Source organism: Notolepis coatsorum, assembly GCF_963971535.1.
Source record: "Notolepis coatsorum genome assembly, chromosome: 2".
Classification (NCBI taxonomy): Eukaryota; Metazoa; Chordata; class Actinopteri; order Aulopiformes; family Paralepididae; genus Notolepis; species Notolepis coatsorum.
In genome coordinates this window covers 138,092,544-138,114,877 of record NC_140166.1, presented here as the reverse complement: position 1 = coordinate 138,114,877, position 22,334 = coordinate 138,092,544, and the positions used below count along the sequence as shown (strand labels likewise).

Below are 22,334 nucleotides of genomic sequence, written 5' to 3'. Positions count from 1 at the left end.
TACCCATTCACTCACACATTCACACACCGACGGCAGAGGCGACCATGCAAGGTGCCAACCTGCTCATCGGGAGCAATTAGGGGGTTAAGCGTCTTGCTCAAGGACACATCGACACACTGCCCGGGAGGAGCGGGAATCAAACCGGGAACCTTTTCCGACTACCAGGCGACCGCTCTACCTCCTGAGCCACTGTCGCCTGCCTATCTTTGACCTGCAGAGAAACCAGAAGAGGAGACGTGGACCTTTGACCTGCAGGGAAACCAGAAGAGGAGACGTGGGTCTCACCTGGAGACTCATTTGACCTTTGACCTGCAGGGGAAACTAGAAGAGGAAACGTCGGCCTCACCTGGAGACTCATTTGACCTTTGACCTGCAGGGGAAGCGTGTATACTTTCCGCAACAGAGTTCGGTTTCCGGGTTACTCTGATTGGCCGCGACCCCCACGTGACCCGCCCCCCTCAGAGCGCTCGCTTCCTGAGTCGCGAAACGCGCCACTCTGCTGTCAAGAAACGCGCTGTTGGTAACACCACCCACTTCAATGACAGAGCTCTCTTGTTTAATAATATTGTCGCGTCATCTTAATATGCTGCTTATGCAGTTATCAGCTGTATTTGGCATAGACGCCTGAGTCAAGCCTCTGAGTCAAGAAACGCGCTGTTGGTAACACCACCCACTTCAATGACAGAGCTCTCTTGTTTAATAATATTGTCGCGTCATCTTCTGAGTCCAGGGCCCTATTCCCCGTACCTGGTTCAACTAAGTCGATCAAAAGTCCCATTATCCAGATTCAATTAACCCGATGTTTGAATCCGGGATGTTCCTGTTCCTCGAAGGTGGATTCAGTCTCGTTCATTTGAACCAGACTTGAGACTCAGGATAATTGCGCGCGGCCGCCTCAGCTGAAAAGACAGCAGGTGTCGATCGCAGAAATCCTGATCTTCTAACGGCATTGATTGATTGATTGATTTAAAACTTTATTAACAGATTGCAGAATGGGTACAATGCAGTACGGCTCAATAGCCTCGCCGACAAGTTAAATGCATAATCTATAGGCTAATTTTAAGTCCCTCATTACCCCAATCAATCAGATTATATTTCTTTAAACGTGCCTGCTGGCAGTAGGCTTATGGAATGAATAATCAAATGAGATCTTGCTAGCGAAAATAATTAGTTCAACTCTTTCAGAATAAGGATAAAAACAAGCCCAAATAGTATATCTAATTGATACGAATTATATTATGAGGATATCTGTACTGTATGTGCTTAGGTATTATGTACTATATAAATACATGGTTTCCAAAGAGAGGCTTGGAGGGAGGCTTGCAGTTACACTATTAATCAGGTTTTAATCTGTTTTGGCCCTAATCCATACATGCATTGAATTGATTACCCTTTATACCAGTGACACCTCATGTTCATCATCAGATAATAGTGCTTGAAAAGATAAATGCATTTTCTCAAATTCATTCATCAAAAACGTCAAAGGCTCATTCAATTTATCAAGTCACGTCACGTCATCAAATCCATCAAACAGCGCATCTCCATATATTTTAATCCCAGTTACAATATCACAATAACGTGTGACACTGTCACAGTGACAGTGATACAATTAAATACTCCACAGATTCAGATTCCTCATAATTCATATCCACAATCCGCGCATAGACGCTCCAGCTTGAATGAAACGCATCCGGGTGCTCCGTTAAGCAAATACACAGCGAAGAATATTAAACTAATCAGAGCCAAACACCCGATTTCATTCATTAAAATATCCCTGCGGGATTCACATTTGCAATGATCCGTTTAGTCCGTTATTAAAATAACTGTGTGTGTCACGAGCGCCGTATCCGTATAAATATGACGTGCATTACATAGGACAAAGTAAATTCATAGGCTGAATATGATTTATTATCAGCATTTTAGGTAGACCTATTATTTTACATTTCAAACGAAGCACAAAAACATAATTCAGAATGGCATAATGGGATCTAGACTGTGAGAAATATTTCAGGAAGCGAGCTGGCATTTCTTTGCGGGGGCGTGGCCATGGTTCATCCAGCTAACTGAACTTAACCCTGCCCTCGACCAGGTTCAAACTTTCTGATCTGTTACCATGGCGATTTAGAAAATCCGACGTCGGGGAATGGAAATGTCTGGCTTAAGTCAAGCTATGCTGAAAATTATCTGGCTAACTCAGTTAGCCAGGTACGGGGAACAGGGCCCAGAAACACAGTCATCTTAATGTGCTGCTTATGCAGTTATCAGCTGTTCAAGAAACGCAGTCATCTTAATATGCTGCTTATGCACCACATCAAAACATGTAAAATATTTAAACAACCATTAAGCAGTGTTGGGCGCGTTACTCAGGAAGTATAGGAGTTGTGGAAAGCAGGATGAGAGAGCGTAGATTTCAGTGTGTATCATTTAATCATTTATCATTTAACATTTGAAAGGCATACATTGTTGTCATCATACAGAAGTACAGAATACTTTTATACAAAATGCTTCTTACTGTTACGCTCCAGAGACTGTGCTAGACAAGATAAGTATGAAATAAAATAGTATAGCATGTAAAATAGAAGTAAAAATAGAGGTCACAGTGTTCAGTATAGACATAATATGTACAATGTTCGATGCAGAATAGAAGTAACTGAGTTACCATACAATATACAATATACTATGCAATGTACTAATATACAATACTATACAAATACTACAAAGCAGAAATGGGATGAGGTACAATTTAGGTACAATTTACAGTAAGGTGTACGAGTTGTAGTGCAAATCCTTTACCAATAAATATAAAGTGTGTTTAGGTGATCTAAAGTGTGGAGAGTGGGTGCTGCAGTGTGTTGTTTGTTTCATTCTGATTTAATTACTGGACTGTCATTATTGTTATTATTATTTCTGTTATTGTCCTGTGATTCATCGTTGATTATTACTGTTACTGTATTGTTTATCTTGTTTCATGTAAAAAAAGGGAAAATAAAAAACATTTGTTAAAAAAAAAAACATACTCAACCTCTACTGTCTTTAACTTGAACACAACACTAACTTACACAGACCGTGACGCCAACCTCTACTGTCTTTAACTATGAATGAACACAACACTAACTTACACAGACCGTTACACTATGAGCTTCAATGTTTTTAAATATTATTAAACAGCAGCGAGCAAAGCGCACGTCAACACACAGGCGAGCGCCAACACAGCGGGCAGCGGCAGCGGTGGATAGGGGGGCGGGTCACGTGGGGGTCGCGGCCAATCAGAGGAACCCGGAAACCGAACTCCGTTGCGGAAAGTATACACGCGCAGGGGAAACCAGAAGAGGAGACGTGGGTCTCACCTGGAGACTCATTTGACCTTTGACCTGCAGGGGAAACCAGAAGAGGAAACGTCGGCCTCACCTGGAGACTCATTTGACCTTTGACCTGCAGGGAAACCAGAGGAGACGTGGGGTCTCACCTAGAGATTCATTTGACCTTTGACCTGCAGTAGAAACCAGAAGAGGAGACGTGGGTCTCACCTGGAGACTCATTTGACCTTTGACCTGCAGTAGAAACCAGAAGAGGAAACGTCGGTCTCACCTGGAGACTCATTTGACCTTTGACCTGCAGGGGAAACTAGAAGAGGAAACGTCGGCCTCACCTGGAGACTCATTTGACCTTTGACCTGCAGGGAAACCAGAAGAGGAGACGTCGGCCTCACCTGGAGACTCATTTGACCTTTGACCTGCAGTATAAACCAGAGGAGACGTCGTGGGTCTCACCTGGAGACTCATTTGACCTTTGACCTCACCTGGAGATGCCGTAGTAGTAGCTGACGGTGAGGATCTCGATGAGCACGATGAAGAGCAGGGAGAAGGTGGCGCCGTAGTCGTTGAACATGGTGAACCAGTAGCTGCCGGAGCGCGTGGTGAAGCCCAGGCCGAGCAGCAGGCAGCAGAGACACACCACGCCTGCAGGGAGAGGGGTCAGGGGTCAGGGGTTAGGGGTCAGGGGTTACAGGCCCAGCAGGAGGCAGCACAGACACACTAGTGAAAATGAACCACATATCCATGATCGAAGAGCAGAACCTCATATCTGCATAAAGGAACTGGTAAAAACCTCATATCTGCATAAAGAAAGTGGTAAAAAGCTCCTATCTGCATAAAGCAAGTGGTAGAAAGCTCCTATCTGCATAAATAAAGTGGTAAAAAGCTCCTATCTGCATAAAGAAAGTGGTAAAAAGCTCCTATTTGCATGAAGAAAGTGGTAAAAAGCTCCTATCTGCATAAAGAAAGTGGTAAAGAGCTCCTATCTGCATAAAGAAAGTGGTAAAAAGCGCCTATCTGCATGAAGAAAGTGGTAAAAAGCTCCTATCTGCATAAAGAAAGTGGTAAAAAGCTCCTATCTGCATAAAGAAAGTGGTAAAAATGTGAGGTTCGCCTCTTCCCTGGACCTTTAATTCCCTGTCTCCTCACCTCACCAGCCCCCACCCTCGCGTTGTCGTTGTTTATGTATTGCATTCCCTGCCTCGCTCCGTTCCTTTAGGGTACTGTGAGGTTCGCCTCTTCCCTGGACCTTTAATTCCTGTTCCCTGGACCCTTTATTCCCTGTCTCCTCACCTCACCAGCCCCCACCCTCGCGTTGTCGTTGTTTATGTATTGCATTTCCTGCCTCGCTCCGTTCCTTTAAGTTACTGTGAGGATTCTGTGTTGATTGGTCCTTGCCGAACACACACTTCTAAGTCAAGTATCAATTACCATCTCGCACCTGATGTGTGTTCTAATTAGCGCCCCAGTGGGCTTTAAATACCTCGATCTCCCCCCCAGTCCTCGTCGGGTCGTTCTCTATCTGTAAGCTCCTACGGGAGATTCCCTATCTGTATCTGTTTCTGTATTCTGTATGCTGTTTCATCTCCGGCGTGAGACGAGGTGCAAGCCTTCGCCACCTGTCGCCGTTTGCCTGGAGTGGGACACAGCCTGCGCTCTCTAATTCTTTACGGGAGGTATTCCAGTGTTCCACTCCAGACCCCGCAGACGCGCTCCTACAGCAGACGCGCTCCTACAGCAGACGCGCTCCTACAGCAGACGCGCTCCACTCCAGACCCCGCGCAGACGCGCTCCTACAGCAGACGCGCTCCACTCCAGACCCCGCGCAGACGCGCTCCTACAGCAGACGCGCTCCTACAGCAGACGCGCTCCACTCCAGACCCCGCGCAGACGCGCTCCTACAGCAGACGCGCTCCACTCCAGACCCCGCGCAGATGCGCTCCTACAGCAGACGCGCTCCTACAGCAGACGCGCTCCTACAGCAGACGCGCTCCACTCCAGACCCCGCGCAGACGCGCTCCTACAGCAGACGCGCTCCACTCCAGACCCCGCGCAGACGCGCTCCTACAGCAGACACGCTCCTACAGCAGACGCGCTCCACTCCAGACCCCGCGCAGACGCGCTCCTACAGCAGACGCGCTCCACTCCAGACCCCGCGCAGATGCGCTCCTACAGCAGACACGCTCCACTCCCGACGTCTAGCCGGCTTCCCCGTTACGAAGCACTCGCCCTGTTTGATCCGCCCGCTTCACGCGCTGCGCTCTGGTGAGTTTTTTGTAAGACAGTCTTTTGGATTCAATCGTTTTTTTTGTGTGTTAAAGCACTGAAGAGATCCTGTTTTTCGTTCAGACTGTTCTCACCCTTTTTGCCTGTTGGATATTCACTTTTGGATTTATTGTTTGGACATTGCTCACTGTGTGTTTCACACCGAAGATTCTGTCACTTGGGTTTATTGTTTGGACATTGCTCACTGTGTGTTTCACACCGAAGATTCTGTCACTTGGATTTATTGTTTGGACAAGTCACTTCACCAGTCACCTGTCAGTTTTCAATTGTGCACTGAGCTAACTCGGACTCTCTCTCTCCCTATCCGCCTCCACCCCGGAGTATATGCTGGGAGGATCTGCAGAGCGGCTCAGACGTCACGGACAAATTCCACAAACGTAACCCTCCGGGAGAAGCTGCAGAGCAGCAAACATTCCTCACATGCCTGTTTCCCAGTTTGTTCTGTTCTCCACCACTCCAGACTTCTAGCCGGCGCGCTACTACTCCAGACGCGCATCGCTCTCTAATTCTCTACGGGAGGATGCGTTTCTCCGAGCCGGCGCGCTCTCCGAGCCGGCGCGCTCTTCAAGCCGACGCGCACCACTCCAGACTTCTAGCCGGCGCGCTACTACTCCAGACGCGCATCGCTCTCTAATTCTCTACGGGAGGATGCGTCTCTCCGAGCCGGCGCGCTCTCTGAGCCGGCGCGCTCTTCAAGCCGACGCGCACCACTCCAGACTTCTAGCCGGCGCGCTACTACTCCAGACGCGCATCGCTCTCTAATTCTCTACGGGAGGATGCGTCTCTCCGAGCCGGCGCGCTCTCCGAGCCGGCGCGCTCTCCGAGCCGGCGCGCTCTCCGAGCCGGCGCGCTCTTCAAGCCGACGCGCCCTACTCCACTCCAGACGTCTAGCCTGCGCGCTCCTACTCCATCCCTGTAAGCAGCTCTGGCCCTCGCCCTGTCCAAGGCCTTAACCCTGTTTTCTCTGTCCCGGTCTCCAGCCCGCCTCCCCGGGCCTCTGTCCCTGTTCCCCTCTCCAGTGCCCCTGTTCCTGCCCTGTCCTTTGCCCTGGCCCTGTTCCCTTGCCTTCCCCTTAGCCTGCTCGCCTCTTAAAGGCACATTGCCCTTTTTCCTGTTTCCAGTATTTTTTGTGTTCTCCCTTAAATGGACAGTGCCGCTTTTTTTGTTTGTATTCAATAAATGCCCAGTTCTTGGCTTACTCTCATACCTGTCTTGTGTTGTGCGATTGGGGTCGGTTACAAACCATAACAAAAAAGCTCCTATCTGCATAAAGAAAGTGGTAAAAAGCTCCTATCTGCATAAAGAAAGTGGTAAAAAGCTCCTATCTGCATAAAGAAAGTGGAAAAAGCTCCTATCTGAATAAAGAAAGTGGTAAAAAGCTCCTATCTGCATAAAGAAAGTGGTAAAAAGCTCCTATCTGCATAAAGAAAGTGGCAAAAAGCTCCTATCTGCATAAAGCAAGTGGTAAAAAGCTCCTATCTGCATAAAGAAAGTGGTAAAAAGCTCCTATCTGCATGAAGAAAGTGGTAAAAAGCTCCTATCTGCATAAAGAAAGTGGTAAAAAGCTCCTATCTGCATGAAGAAAGTGGTAAAAAGCTCCTATCTGCATAAAGAAAGTGGTAAAAAGCTCCTATCTGCATAAAGAAGGTGGTAAAAAGCTCCTATCTGCATAAAGAAAGTGGTAAAAAGCTCATATCTGCATGAAGAAAGTGGTAAAAAGCTCCTATCTGCATAAAGAATGTGGTAAAAAGCTCCTATCTGCATAAAGAAAGTGGTAAAAAGCTCCTGTCTGCATAAAGAAAGTGTAAAAAGCTCCTATCTGCATGAAGACAGAGGCTCACCGTTAAAGGCCTCGTTGCTGATGTTCTGCAGCACCTTGTAGTCCCGCAGGGGGGTGATGATGGCCGTCACGTTGCCCAGCATGCTGCCCATCCCCAGCAGCAGCAGCATCAGGAAGTACAGCACCGCCCACAGCTGGGGCAGCGGCATGCTCTTTATAGCCTCACTGTACACTATGAAGGCCAGGCCGGTGCCCTCCACAGCCTGGGCGGGGGAGGAGGGGGGGGGGGGGGGGAGGGGGAGAGAGAGAAGGAGAGAGGGGAGGGAGGGGGGAGGGGGAGAGGGGGGAGAGAGAGAAGGAGGGAGGGGGGTGGGGGAGAGCAGGAGAGAGGGGGGAGGGGGAGAGAGGGGGGAGAGAGATAAGGAGAGAGAGGGGTGGGGGAGGGAGGGGGAGAGAGAGAAGGAGAGAGGGGAGGGAGGGGGGAGGGGGAGAGGGGGGAGAGAGAGAAGGAGGGAGGGGGGTGGGGGAGAGAAGGAGAGAGGGGGGAGGGGGAGAGAGGGGGAAGAGAGATAAGGAGAGAGAGGGGTGGGGGAGAGAAGGAGCGAGGGGGGAGGGAGGGAGGGGCGAGGGGGGGGGTGGAGAGAGGGAGGAGAGGGGAGACGGAGGGAGGGGGAGGGAGGGAGGGGGAGATAGGGGGGAGAGCGAGAAGGATAGAGGGGGGAGGGAGGGAGAGGAGGAGGGGGAGAGAGGGGCGAGAGAGAGGAGAGGGGGGGAGGGAGGGGGGGGGAGAGGGGGGGGAGAATGAGAGAGAAGGAGAGAGAGGGGGGAGAAAGAGGGAGAATGAGAGAGGGGGGAGAGAGGGAGAAGGAGAGAGAGGGGGGAGAGGGGGTGGAGAGAGAGGGGGTGAGGAGAGGGGGGGGGTGGGGGAGGGAGAGAGAGAGAGGGGGGGAGAAAGAGGGGAGATGGGGGAGAGGGAGAGAGACAATTAGAGAGTAGGAAAGAGAGAGAAGGAGAGAGGAGAGAGAGAAGAAATGTAAAAAAAAAAAAGAAGATACCCTCATGTATAGCGCAAGACGACAAGCTTACAGAACAAGACGGCGATTTCATACATGAGGATATAAACAATAAAGAATCGGCTAAGACAGTTACAAGCTGACACAGTCAGTCTGGGGGCGTTCCAGTTGTTGGAAATGTTATGATATTGTAAGAATGGGGCAGGACTAGATAAGCTGTGCTTCCTTCTGCCCCTTGTCCAACTCATCCCGGTTTGTTTTTGGAAGGAAGACAAGTCACTGCACTAAAGGCTGCCACAAGGGTACCAACATAATGAAGGAAGGAAGACAAGTCACTGCACTTTTTATGAATCTGAGTCAACATGGAAAATCCAAAGGAACGTTGGCAATTAAAAATTAACATTCCCAGCCCAACAAAGCTGAATGGGTAGACTTTGAACCATCACTGGAAGATTCAAGTAATGACGTTGTAGCGTTTACTTTGTGTTTGTACAGTGATAATAATTGTCAGGAAACCGGGGAGATCTCTGTCGGGTGAATAAATGAGTTATCACAACTTATTACATGGCGTTTTAACATTCGCGAAAATGCTTGATTGTGATTGGTCAATAGCGCTCGGTTGCCCATAGCAGCGGTCAGTTCTTTTTCTATAACTGACCGCTGTCAGGGGCAACCGAGCAATAATGACCGCTGTTCACAGCCGGAGCAATCAAGCATTTAGATCGCAGTCATGAAATCTGCTCAGCATATGCACAGCTGCACTCATCAGTGCAAGCTGCCGGCGATGACAGCGCAGAGCCACAGAACAGAACAACTGCGTCTGCATTTGATCTCGTCTTGTCGATGGTGTAAAATGAATTAGGTATATTGTTAGTAAGTTAGCCATGTAATAAGCGGGATAATGTATATATAAATATAGGCGCCTCGGTATTCTAAACTCCGTGTCGGTCAATTATTTTGCGACAATGACCTCGTACATTATCCCTTACATAACTACTAGGAGTGTCTGACCAAAAAGAAAAAAGAAAAAAACATCTAGCCCTAAATAACCTTACTGTCATGCACTTGTCCTAATAAACTAACCTACACTGTAGCACTCAACACTTTGATGAACATTGTTACACAGCTGATAGAGTTGTGCCCTTCCTGATGACTTGTCATACAGAACTTGTAAGTCGCTTTGGATAAAAGCGTCAGCTAAATGACTAAATGTAAATGTAAATGTAAAGTGTGTCTGACTCTTAACCATCAAAACCTGCACTGACTACAACGTATGACGTATATCATGCCAGTCAAGGTACCTTGAGTATACTGTTGTACTTTTACTCTTACTCATAGTATATATTCTGTGAGGGCTGGGGGTGTTTGGGTCACTAGCAAATAATAGTGTGTCTTTAAGTTATTCGTATTACGAATAACCACTAAACTGCTATAACCTGTTCCACCCCACGGGGACGGTACCGACCCCTTTTGACATTATTATCATATATTAATATTTTTATGAGTGATGCAATAAATTAACGTTTTTTAAATCAAACGTTTTCAAGTATTATTATCACTACTATGTCACAAATACATGTAGAATGTAAAACGTTAGGTTGGCAATAGTTTAGCAATAGGTTAAAAGTGCATTTATATCATTTTAAGTTTTTATTTTCCACTCGTGTTTTGACCCGGAAGCGGAAATGGAAATATTGAACCATGGGAATTGGAATATTTTTGCGGCCATCTTGAAGAGGAGATCGCTGGCTATCGTCCAGTGTCAGAATTTCTCCGTTCTGCACTTCCTGTGGTCCAATATGGTGTTTCAAAGTTCAGCGTTCTGAATGAATCATATCAATAATTGTTATGATTCGCGATAATAAGCTACAAAAGGTAACGTTTTTGACAAATATTGAAACGCAGTCAGTTTCTCCACACTATTGTAATCATGTAGGAATAATTAGATCTGAAATTAGTTACAAAATGATTACACTGTGGGAGAAATAAAAAAGTACAGTCGATTACATTAAATATCAGTATATGTTATTATGCACGCCTGGTGATACTATATCCAAATTGAACTCGGCCATTTGAAAGATACTATATGTATATATATATAAATGTGCGAATTTGGCTATAATAAGGTAATGTATAAGCATATATTCTATATTCTATAATAATATTTCAAATTGCATTGGTCCGGATGGGAGAATTCAGTACTGTATATACAAAACCTTCAATTTGATCATCTTCCCTTTATTAATTTCCTTAGATCTTTTGTACACATGATCTCAAGAGGGTACTGAATGAGCTCAGTGGCAGTTTTTTAAGTTTGGTCATTATTATCATGGTTTTATTCACTGTCAAAGATGAAAAGAAAAATCATAATTCATATTTTCCTTTGTTTCATCAGAATTTAAGCAAGCCTAGTAATAGACACAATATTTCTGACACTGAGAATACATTCATTGAGGTCCATAGATGTTCCTAGATACCAAGAATATGCAAATAGCCCTTGTAGAAGTGGAGCAATATTCCATTTACCTAGGTATACATTTTATGCAGATTTTCACCTGGGGTGGAACGTAAGCAGACATTAAGGAGAAGGGGAAAAATAAACAACAAAAAATTACCTTTACAGGTGGAAGCCTCAAAGGGAGTATTTAAGAAAATAAATCCAGTCCAAAAAACACAACAACACTCAATAAAGAGGTATTGTAGAAAACGAAATAAGCCACAAAGGCACCTCTTAATAACAGAGTGTATATAAAAAAAATTAATAACAATAAACCTCCACTAAGGGAGTTTATGTGCAGTAGTGGAAAAAAAGTGTTCCCAAAAGAAACACAATAAAACTGTCATGAAAATAAACACCATAAAAGGCTCAGCTTCTATAAAACAAAGTGTAAAATAAAGCCAGTAGCCTATTTCTCGGAGACGCTCTCTGATTGGCCGACGCCTGTTTCTACACTGGTTAAGCTTAGGCACCCTTCGAAGTTGGTTAAGGTTAGAGTTTGTCTTAGAGCGTGACGGCAAGTTCTTTCAACGGTTAAGCTTAGGCACTCTTTCGAAGTTGGTTAAGGTTAGAGTTTGTCTTAGAGCATGGCCAGGTAGTTTGCAGGCTGTTTGATGTGGAAATGGGCAAAGACACAGCTCGTCACGGATTGGGCAAACGTGTCAGTGGCCAATCAGAGAACGTCAGTCAGTGCCAATCAGAGAGCGTCTCTGAGAAATGCGGCTAGGTTTCGTAATCATGCGTCCCTCACAGAAAGACGAAATAAAGCAAAAACCATGACATATTCAGATAAAAAAAAAAGAATTCTTTGCCTATATTTATTGTAACATGTAATATAACCGATAGGGCACACAGACCCTCATCTGCACCTTTGTTTACACAGTTTATTTTTCTCATCTTTTTATATTCAGATCTACTTTTATTGCCTATATTTATGTCTTTCTTCTATCACCCTGCCCAACATTGTTTTTTCTTTTTATTATTATTATTATCTTTTTCCTCCTTTTTCCGATTTGTTCTCCCATCCCAATGTTAGTCGTTATGCCAATTCCCAATCCCCCTTCCTGGTCGTTGCTCACTCTACCCCCTACCGTCGGTCTGGGAGGGCGGAGACTATCACATGCTTCCTCCGACACATGTGTAGCTAGCCCACCGCTTCTTTTCACCTGGCAGCGCAGACTCTCACTGGGGGAGTGTAACGTGTGGAAGGTCACACTACCTCTCCCAGGACCCGACCTTGCTGTGCAGGCACCCCGACCGAACTGTAGGAGTCGCTGTTTACAACGACCAGGACCCACATACGCCGGCTTCCCACCCGCTAACACTGCCAATTGTGTTAGTATGGACGGTCGGCCAAGCCGGAGGCACCACAGCCGGATTCGATCCCACTGGCTCTGTGGTGGTAGACAGACACTTAGTCCGCTGCGCTACCCTACCGCCCTCCCAACATTGTTATATTGTAGAAATGTGTGCATTGAAATGTCTGTAAAGTCTCGACGACATTGAAAATGAGGGTGACCTCAATTGTAATCTCGAGAATAAATAAAGGTTGATGATGCGGATACCTGTACCTCCCCTCCCCCATGCCGCTATGACTTTGATTGATTGATTGACTAACCAATCACCACACCTCGTCTGATCCCTACTCTCTCCCTCAGGGTAAGTCTGTGGTGATGGAGTATCCTGCCTATGGCCTTCGTGGTGCAGAATCCTCACAGCCTTGGGACAGCCCCCAAGATGTCTAGCTTTCGTTTGGGAGAAAATCGTTGATGTACAGTATGAAGCGGCCAATGTGGCCAATATCAGATTCCAGCGTGAACTGCTCACGCTCCAGATCTGACCTGCATGCGCAAATGAACAATAAAGAAGATGGACGTAAAAGAAAATAGTGACGGATGTCAATCTAGAGTGACGTAAAAGTCGCGTTAAAGTCGCATGACCGTTCAGACTGAGGTCGCATTGCTAAAGAAATCAGATCAGAAATACTGTATACTTCATCAGATCATATATTTAGCATTTAGCATTTCAGCATTTTTAGATTATATATTAGATTAGATTTAGATTATTAGATTATATATTGCATATCTTTAGCATTTAGCATTTTCGCATTTCTTTTTTTTTTAGATTATATATTAGATTAGATTTAGATGATTGGATTATTAGATTATATATTGTAACTATTTATTGTAGGGCAAATATAACTGAGAGGGCATACATACCCTCATCTCGCACCTTGTTGCCCATATGCACATGTGTAACGGATGGTACCACGAAGCGCAGTCACGATGGACTTCCGATGTTGTGAAGTGACTGGGGCGAGTAGCGGTGCTGTGGGTTAAATTCACTCTCACCCTCAAAAAAGACACATTGACACGTTACAAAGCAGTGAGTTAACCTCTTGGCATAGAGGTCTGTGCTGTAGCCCGCGGTGCGAACCATGGGTTCGAAACTCCCCCGGGGCATCGAAGTTTAAGGTGACGATGTCACAACCGTTACACATGTCCAGAGTTAATTATATTGATTTGTTATATAGTTTACACTGCTTTTTTATTCTATTTTATTTTTACTTCTCCACTGTACTATAATTATGTCACCTGTACCATGTCTTATACTACCTGTACCCCCCCTCCCCCATGCTGCTATGATGCCTGAATTTCCCCAAGGGGGATCAATAAAGGAATATCTTATCTTATTTAGGACCACATATGAAAGTGGTGCCAAATCAGAATTGAAAAGCTCAGATTCCATGTGATTCCATGTGACTGTTCACTTTCACACAAAAATCACTTTCACTTTACAGTGTGGACGTAGCCTAGGAGCCTTGTTACGTGTTTGTGCCCTGATCAGGCGTTCCTAGTGTGATGTGTTATGTCTAGCTGTAGTTCCCTGTCCTGGTTTTGTAGTCCTTATTGTTTTCCCTTCCAGGTGTACCCATTCGTAATCAACCCAGGTGTGTCTCGTCTCGTCATTCCCTCATGTATAACTGTTCTGTCTTCCCCTTTGGCTGGTGCTGATCCTGTCTGTGCAGTTATGTGTTCTCGTTTGTCATTATTTTATATTCCCTTTTGTTCAAACCATGGTAATTATTAATTAAATATCTTTTGTTGGTTACTTTGGCTACCGTCTCCTTATTATGTTACATTAACACTTTGATCGCCATGGTTCAAATTCATAATTTACCATCCCTAGCCAGCTCTATTTGTCTATGGAGAAGTTCCCCTTCTTTGCAGGGCTATAACTTTTTAAATTCTATTGCTAAATTGCCATTATTATGGCCCATTCAATGTCCTATATCCATTGTTCAGGGTGTAGCAACGATATACTTTTTCATTCACATATTCATACTAAAATATGGTCTAAAGTATAAGTATGTTTTTATCGTTTTCTGCAGCTTTCTCCAGAACTTGATTTATAGCTCCAAATGCATTATATTGATGATCAAATACAGTTTGGTACGAATCGTTGCCAGATGAAAAATTTCAACTGGATGTACTTCTAGAAGTTACTACGTATCATCTGATATTGACCGGATGGGCGAGGGGGCGTTTATAATTCCGTGGGCAACGTTATACCATTCATCTAGTGTGGGTCATATGATCATCAGATCAGTTAGTATAGAATACGTTCGAAAATAATGTTGAAACTCACCGTATCTTCCTCGTGCCGTTGGACGATCAGCTTGGAGTAGACAGTTTTCGATTATGGGATGTTGATCCTGATGAACCATTTCCAGGTTGTATAATACTATATACGTCCAAATAACGTTGTTTATTGAGTTAGGGCGAGCGATTGATTATCCAGTGTGTTGAGATAGAGTCCTGCTAATGATCGCGAGTGCCCGGACGATATATGGATGAGCACTTCCTGTTTGACGAGTCACTTCCTGTTGGCGATCTGCCGATCGGCCACCAGATGGCGCTCTTGAACCGCTAGAGAATTTAGTGGAGCTCAGCTGTACATCTCAGGTCCCCGGAGGAGAAATATGATTTCGATCACAGATTTTTGAAATATTGACATCAAAGACGAGTTACGGCGTCTTCGGCAGAATGAGCATGGCTAGGAATGACGTCTAAACACGTCATCGGCGATTAAAGTGTTAACCAGACATCGAGCCTTCTTCCAGTCAATGGTAACGTAATAAGCCTAATAATCATGACATGAGGGGAACAATAAAAACATACGTTGTCTAGTTCAGCCTCCAGGTCACAGGTCTCCAGCTTGTCACCGAGGTCAGAGAACTGCTCCGGGTAGGTTTGGTTCAGCTTGTCGACCCACTCGTACACGTTCTCCATGCTGATGGAGTCCTCGGCCAGGTCAAAGGTGTTTAGGAGCAGCAGGCGCGTCCTGGAAGAGGTGAAAGGTCGGCGACATGAAAGACTCCAGCGCCACGCCCGCCCCGAATTCATATAATGTAAAGTATGTGCCGTTATCAGTGTCTTAAAGGAACACGCCAACTTTTTGGGAATTTACCATGTGGAGAATAAAAAAATTATTATTAGACATTTTCATTTTCTAAGCAGATATATAATTAATAGTTTCGAGTATATGTGCATATAAAACGAAAATGTCTAATTCTTTTTTATTTATTATTTCTCACAACGTTTTGGAGTTGTATTTGGAGTGTATTTCATGACTGTTGGGAACTAGGCTACACTGGCACACCTACTTCCAGTGAATGACGCTAAGCTAGGCTAACAGTGTGGCTGTTCCCTAAGCCTAATGCATGCACAGAAAAGAAACGGGTATGTATCCACTTGTCTAACTCCAGGGTAGATGGCAAATAAGCACATTTCCCAAAAGGTTGGCGTGTTCCTTTAACGACCGCTAAGTACACTGGGCTCAATGCCAAAATCGTGTGGTCTCTATAGCTACCAGTGTGGGAGTGTTGATTAATCTCAAACCCCCCGCCCTCCAATCAAACTGTTGCTTTCCTCAAAACTCCCTCCGCCCTCCAATCACAAGCTGTTTTATCCTCTTAACTGGCACCGACCCGGCCCCGGGACCTCTTGAGGACGATTTGCCCACCGGCGCGACGCGCCACTTTGCCGACCTATAAAGGCCCTATTTGTTGCCTGTCGATTGCCCTTTCAGGCAACCAAATCCGTTCAGCGGTTCTCGAGTTACATGCCGATATATGAGACGTGCGCCAAAGTACACGGCAGAGCTTTTTTTCTTTTCTTTTTACCACCCCCGACTCCCGGGACTCTAGCTCCGTCAATCATTTGGTGATCTCGAAAAAAAATATTTCTCCACGGTTTACCAAAATCGCTCCTTTGTGTCTTCTACTATTACCCTGCCCATACCTGTACCTCCCCTCCCCCCTCCCCTGTGCTGCTATGACGCCCGGATTTCCCCAAGGGATCAATTAAGGAATATGTTATCTTATCTTAAGAGATAAGCCCGACACCCATGTCTTCAACACACATTTCTAGTTCTGGAACGACTCTTGAGAGGATACATACATAACATACATACATACATACATACATACATACATACATACATACATACATACATACATACATACATACATACATACATACATACATACATACATACATACATACATACATACATAACATACATACATACATACATACATACATACATACATACATACATACATACATACATACATACATACAGTGCCGTCTGGGAGAAATGCGAGGCCCTGTGCGAGATTTAAACGCAAGCCCCCCCCCCATAAAGGTAAAAAAATATATATATATTTTTTTTAATTCTTTTATTAACCCTTTAATCGCCGGAGACGCCGAAACTCGTCATTCCCCGCCATGCTCATTCTGCCGAAGACGCCGTAACACGTCTTTGATATCAATATTTCAAAAATCTGTGATCGAAATCATATTTCTCCCCCGGAGACCTGAGATATACTGCAGAGCCCCACTCAACTCTCTAATGGTTCAAGAACGCCATCTGGTGGCCGATCGGTAGATCGCCCAACAGGAAGTGATTTGTGGATGAAGTGGTGCTCACCCATATTTTGTCCGGGCACTCGCTATCGTTAGAGGGACTCCATCTTGACACAGTGAACACCGATCGGTGCAAATAACTCGATAAACAACATGATTTCGTATATACTATTATGCAACCTGGAAATGGATCGGGTATTTCGACATCCCATAATAGGAATATCTCTGCTCCACGCTCATCGCCCAACGCTATGAGGAAGCTACGGTAAGATTCAGTGTTTTTTTTTAACGTGTTCCATATAAACTGCTCTGATGATCATATCACCCACACTAGATGAATGATATAACGTTGCCCACGGAATTATAAACGACCCCCCGCCCATCCGGTCATCATCAGATCATACGTAGTAACTTCTAGAAGTACATCCAGTTGAAATTTTTTATCTCGCACAGATTCCTACCAAACTGTATTTGATCATCAATATAATGCATTTAGGGCTATAAATCAAGTTCTGGAGAAAGCTGCAGAAAACGATAAAAACATACTTATACTTTAGACCGTATTTTAGTATGAATATGTGAATGAAAAAGTATAACATTGCTACACCCTGAACAATAGATATAGGATGTTGAATGGGCAATAATAATTTAATAATTAATTTTTTTTTTTTTTGCATACAGTCAATGTATTCTTAAATAATAGCACTGCCCGAGGCTGAGCATACAGTCAACATATTCTTAAATAATAGCGCTGCCCGAGGCTGGGCATATGATACAGTCAACGTATTCTTAAATAATAGCGCTGCCCGAGGATGGGCATACAGTCAACATATTCTTAAATAATAGCGCTGCCCGAGGCTGGGCATACAGTCAACATATTCTTAAATAATAGCGCTGCTCGAGGCTGGGCATATGATACAGTCAGCGCATTCTTAAATAATAGCGCTGCCCGAGGCTTAGTGGCAATGCACCTGTACAGTCGTACACCTGGCAGTAACAGGGAGAATGCATAAAACACCCCTGGAACCTAATAAACAAGCTTAAAGCCAGGTAAATTTTTCAAGCACGACATGCAGATTTGCAGTTTTGCCTTATTTGAATCAAACTCTATAAGCTTAGTCAGTGTTGGGAAAATTCACTTTCTACATGAACTAGTTCAGTTCACAGTTCACACATTTTTAAATGAACTAGTTCAGTTCATAGTTCATAATTCAAAATTTTGAACTAAAGTTCATGGTTTCAAAAATGAACAAATTTATAGTTTATAGTTATTTTTTTTACTTAATTTTTTATTTATAGTTCTTTTTTCAATACGTTGCTGCGAGCTATTATTTGTCAAATGTATTGCCACAACCCATAATAGAACCACAGAATACTGGCATTTCCATAACGCTTTGCTGCCGCCCATTCAGTCCACACTAGTAGCAGCTGCAGCTTTCATCTCTATAGCATATTTTCAAAAACATGAGGAAAAACGTGCTGCTTGAATGGTCTTTATTAAGTATAATAATCTAAATATACTTAAAGTACCAAAAGTGAAAGTAGTCATTGTGCAAACATAAACATGTGCCGACATAACTCTGTACTAACACAACACGAGGTAGGAACCAGGCTGAGGTATGAAACTAAGGTTGTACCTCAAAGTTCAATATTCAAAGTGCAAAACATTTACTAACTTTAACTAAAACTCTTTTAAATGCTCATACACCGACGTCGTAGAGTCTGACTCTGAGCGAGTGCAGAGCCAAGCAGGGACGCGGGAAGGGGGGGTGCTGCGGGTGCGCCAGCACCCCCTGCTGGCGGGGAGTGTAACTGCAACTGCACAGTTGTTTTGGCTTTTATTCCATTGTAATACCGAGGCTACTCAATGTCACAGAGCGGAGCGGCACTGCAGATTTACCCTATTCTTGAAATTCATTGCCAGATCCTCATAGGGGCGCTGTCTCGATAATACAGTGTTATTAAAGCAGCGTGAAACATGCTTTGGGTTAAGAATAGATGCGGAAATCCGTTGGTAAAAAAATAGACGTGGCCTGGAATAGTTTTTGGGACGCTGAATTCGCAGTAAAGGAATATCATCAGCTGTACAGTACCGGGCTAAATCAATTCGCTCGTCCAGGGAGTTCGGTCTTTCTTTGAACGCCAACTCGTCTTTAACACATTGGCGACCGCTGGGATGCGTCTAATATAGTGGTTGAGGACCAGCTTTTGTAAACAGACCGGTGTCTTTTTGTACAGCTAAATCTATACTTTATAGTATTGCTATCTGTCCATTCTCATTGTCAATTGAGTTCATAAACCGTCCCTTCAAAATGGCTTAAAGAAGAAAAAAAATGCATCAATAGGTTGTCATTTTATACCGCCGTGAATATAAGCATTATAGCGGATTTTGTCTCGAATATTTTCTGGAAGGCTAGTTATAGGGCTAATAGCTGCTAACGTTATATTCAACGGCATTTCCGTTTTACATATGCTAAAGAAATAACTCAAACTGCATATCATCGGGAATGTCCCAAAGCATGTATGCATCAAAGGGGGGGGGGGGGGGGGGCGGGGGACGTAGTTTATTATTATTGATTACCAATAACAGTGGTCGTGTAACTAGCCACATACGCTGATCGGCTGGTTGCGTATCATAGCGAGCTCTGATCCGGCTGTAATTTATGTGAAAAAGATCTTACCATAAGCCGGTGGGATACCCCTGAGCATTACCCCGTTATCGATCGGCATCTGGTAGATTCGAAACGTAATCCACAGTACATGATGCTGGTTCAGGATCCGGGTACTAAAATACTCCATTGAAAGGGGGAAAAAAAGTGGTCTATTCGCCCACAGGGCATACTGCAGTGGAGCGATGGCGCCCCTAAGAGGATCTGGCCGGTATTGCACGTTCTCGATTTCACAGACTAGGGAATATATGCAGTGCCGATCCGCGACCTTGACCCGGTTATTTTTTTTTTATCCACTTTTTCTCCCATTTTCTATTTTTCTCCCATCCCAATTTCGTATCATCCAATTCAACCCTCCCCTGTCTCGAACGCTGTTTCTTGCCTCCCACAATCCGGCTGCAATGTGGACTAAGTCATACATAGCACGAGTCCCCTTCGATACTCGAGGTAACAGCAGTCACATCTTTTCACCTGCGTGGCGCAATCTTTCAGTGTCAGGGGTCTGCGCTTTGGAGGGGTGCCGCCCCCATCGCTTCCTGATTCTACTGCGCAGGCGCACCAACCGACCTGTAGGAGTCGCTGTCCACAACGCCCGATCCCCACCCATCAGTTTCCCACCCCCTAATACTGCCAATGTGTATTAGTACGGACGACCAGCTAAACTGAAAGCAATGTGGAGCGCTGGGCTCGAACAGGCGAACCCAGCGTCTCCAGTATTCGTGGTGAGCGCCTTGCCCACTGCACCACGTAGCCGCCCTGACCGTGACCCGGTTATTAAAATGGAATAAAAGCAATAACAACTTGCCACGGCTTTATACGTGATTCTGTCCACAACGCATGGATTCGACACCCGTATTTATACGTGGTTGGGCGGCAAAGTGTTAAGAACGTCGCTGAGGCCTTGAAGGAATGCCCCTCTTAACGGAATGTCATTCCACCCGGAGCCCGCTGCTAGGATATGGAATTCAATGGAATATTTGCGCACGCCGAATACTAGTGAACATTGAAAAATAAAGGCACAACATTTAGAGATGTCCCCGTCGTAGCGTTCTGGTGCGGGGACATGGGCCTCTCACTCCCTGTACGGGGGCGCAACAGGTGGGGTAGGCTGGGCTGTGATGTATGCATCAAAACGGTTACATTGTTTGTCCCGCTCCGCAGAGCTGAGCGTGAGAGCGCGGAGTTGGGCAGTGGTCTCCTCTAGTGAACGAGAGTGTTGTTGTTATTATTATTATTATTATTATTGTAACTGAGGGGTACAATTCCCTGACTGTATTGAGAGTATGGTATCATTAAACCACTACTTAGTTATGTACTTTAATTACTGGCCATACAGTACACGGTATATCTGGTGAACACCCACACAAGAATACGGCTTAACAAAGAAAGTTATATTTAGAAGTATTTATTATTAGAGCAGCAACAATAGGTTACAATATTGAGAATTATGAATTGCGCTTATATGGCGAAGAACACTTAAGTAGGTCAAGAGCGTAAGTCCATGAGCATATTAAGATGGGTATAATTGACACCACCTGTAGCATAAGAATTACATAAGGCACACTCGTAGTCAGCTGGAGATACTAAGGGGGTTCCCTCCGGTTGTAAGCCAGCAGGGGAGAGGAATGGTCGGGAGCAAAGTCTGGATCAACGAGGAATAAAGAGACTCCAGATACAGGAGACAGTGCAATAATCCTTTGGTCCGTAGACAAAGCAACAGCTATACTCCGGTATGCAAGACAGCATGGATGAAAGCTAGCCAGCCTCTGTGGGTCCTAGAGGCGGGCTCGACGGTGCTCCTCACAGGGTAGATCCCACACAGCAGTGGGGTAGACGGTTCTCTGCTCCAGCAGCCACAGTACCAAAGCAATATAATCCAGCCGGAAAAGGCTCTGCATTCGCCGGTGTAGGTTCTCCGGTGTACATATCCAACGGTTCTCGTCTAGGACTCCTCGGATGGCGGCACGAGTTTAGGCCGCCTAGCCTGGATAAGTGCACTAGCTCGGTACGACGAACCGGTGGTAATGCTGGTCACTGTAGAACGGTAGCCGCACGATACACTATAAATAATAGACTATTACTTTACAATAGAATAAGTCGAACTCGACGATACAGCGTTAAACTCTGACACTTTAGCTATCAATTCGCACGCGGTTCTCAAGGCTCTATTTAGGGGCAAAAGGGGCCCACTTCACGGCACGTTGTATCGTGGTGAAGGCTTCAACGTTTTGGGTCAACTCACTTTTAGGCTAAGTGCTGCTGTATCCACCTGCGACGTATTTATACGTAAGGTGAATAATCTAGTGCCAACCTCAGTTCTGTCTCGTATTACTACGCAAACCTGGACATGTTGAGACATGTCTTAGCGGTAGCTTTGAACTTACCATTGGGGGTATGGCCGTTGGCGCCTAGGGGTCACTGTCCAATAGGAGAACGAATATTATGGTCTGGCCTGTACCTAGGTAAAGGGATATTCCGTGTATATGTACAAAGAATATACAAGGGATATCAGACGATATATAAATATTATACAATATAGCTCAAGTAATAAATATATATATTCGGTTTAATCTGACCCTTTGTAACAGCCGCCTCCTAATTAGTCCGCACCTAATTAGATAAGCAGAGACAGATTAACCGTCTTGTCCACTACTCAATGTCCGTTGTGAGGAGTAGGGCAATTCACAAAGTCAGTGGGTCATGGTCGTCAGCAAGGGAGTCAGGTAGCCTTGGCAACTCTATCAGCCTCGCCACGGGTCGGGTGTATGTCCGTCCCTGGACGAGCACTTCTGCCGTTCTGACCTTTCCGTCGGCACCAGTGATCACTTTGCTTACGCGGCCGGCC

The 22,334-nt window shown here is 45.1% G+C and overlaps 1 protein-coding gene across 1 annotated transcript in view; it reads right to left on the bottom strand.

Annotated features, from left to right (window-relative positions):
- slc6a20 (solute carrier family 6 member 20) overlaps nucleotides 1-22,334 on the bottom strand; it is a gene marked incomplete at both ends in the record, with an annotated part of 112,033 nt that overhangs the window by 4,091 nt on the left and 85,608 nt on the right. The window contains 3 exons of the mRNA XM_084308320.1: nucleotides 3,800-3,959; nucleotides 7,442-7,643; nucleotides 15,072-15,234. Coding sequence (XP_084164446.1) covers nucleotides 3,800-3,959; nucleotides 7,442-7,643; nucleotides 15,072-15,234 — 525 coding nt within the window. The remainder of the gene's footprint in view (nucleotides 1-3,799; nucleotides 3,960-7,441; nucleotides 7,644-15,071; nucleotides 15,235-22,334) is intronic.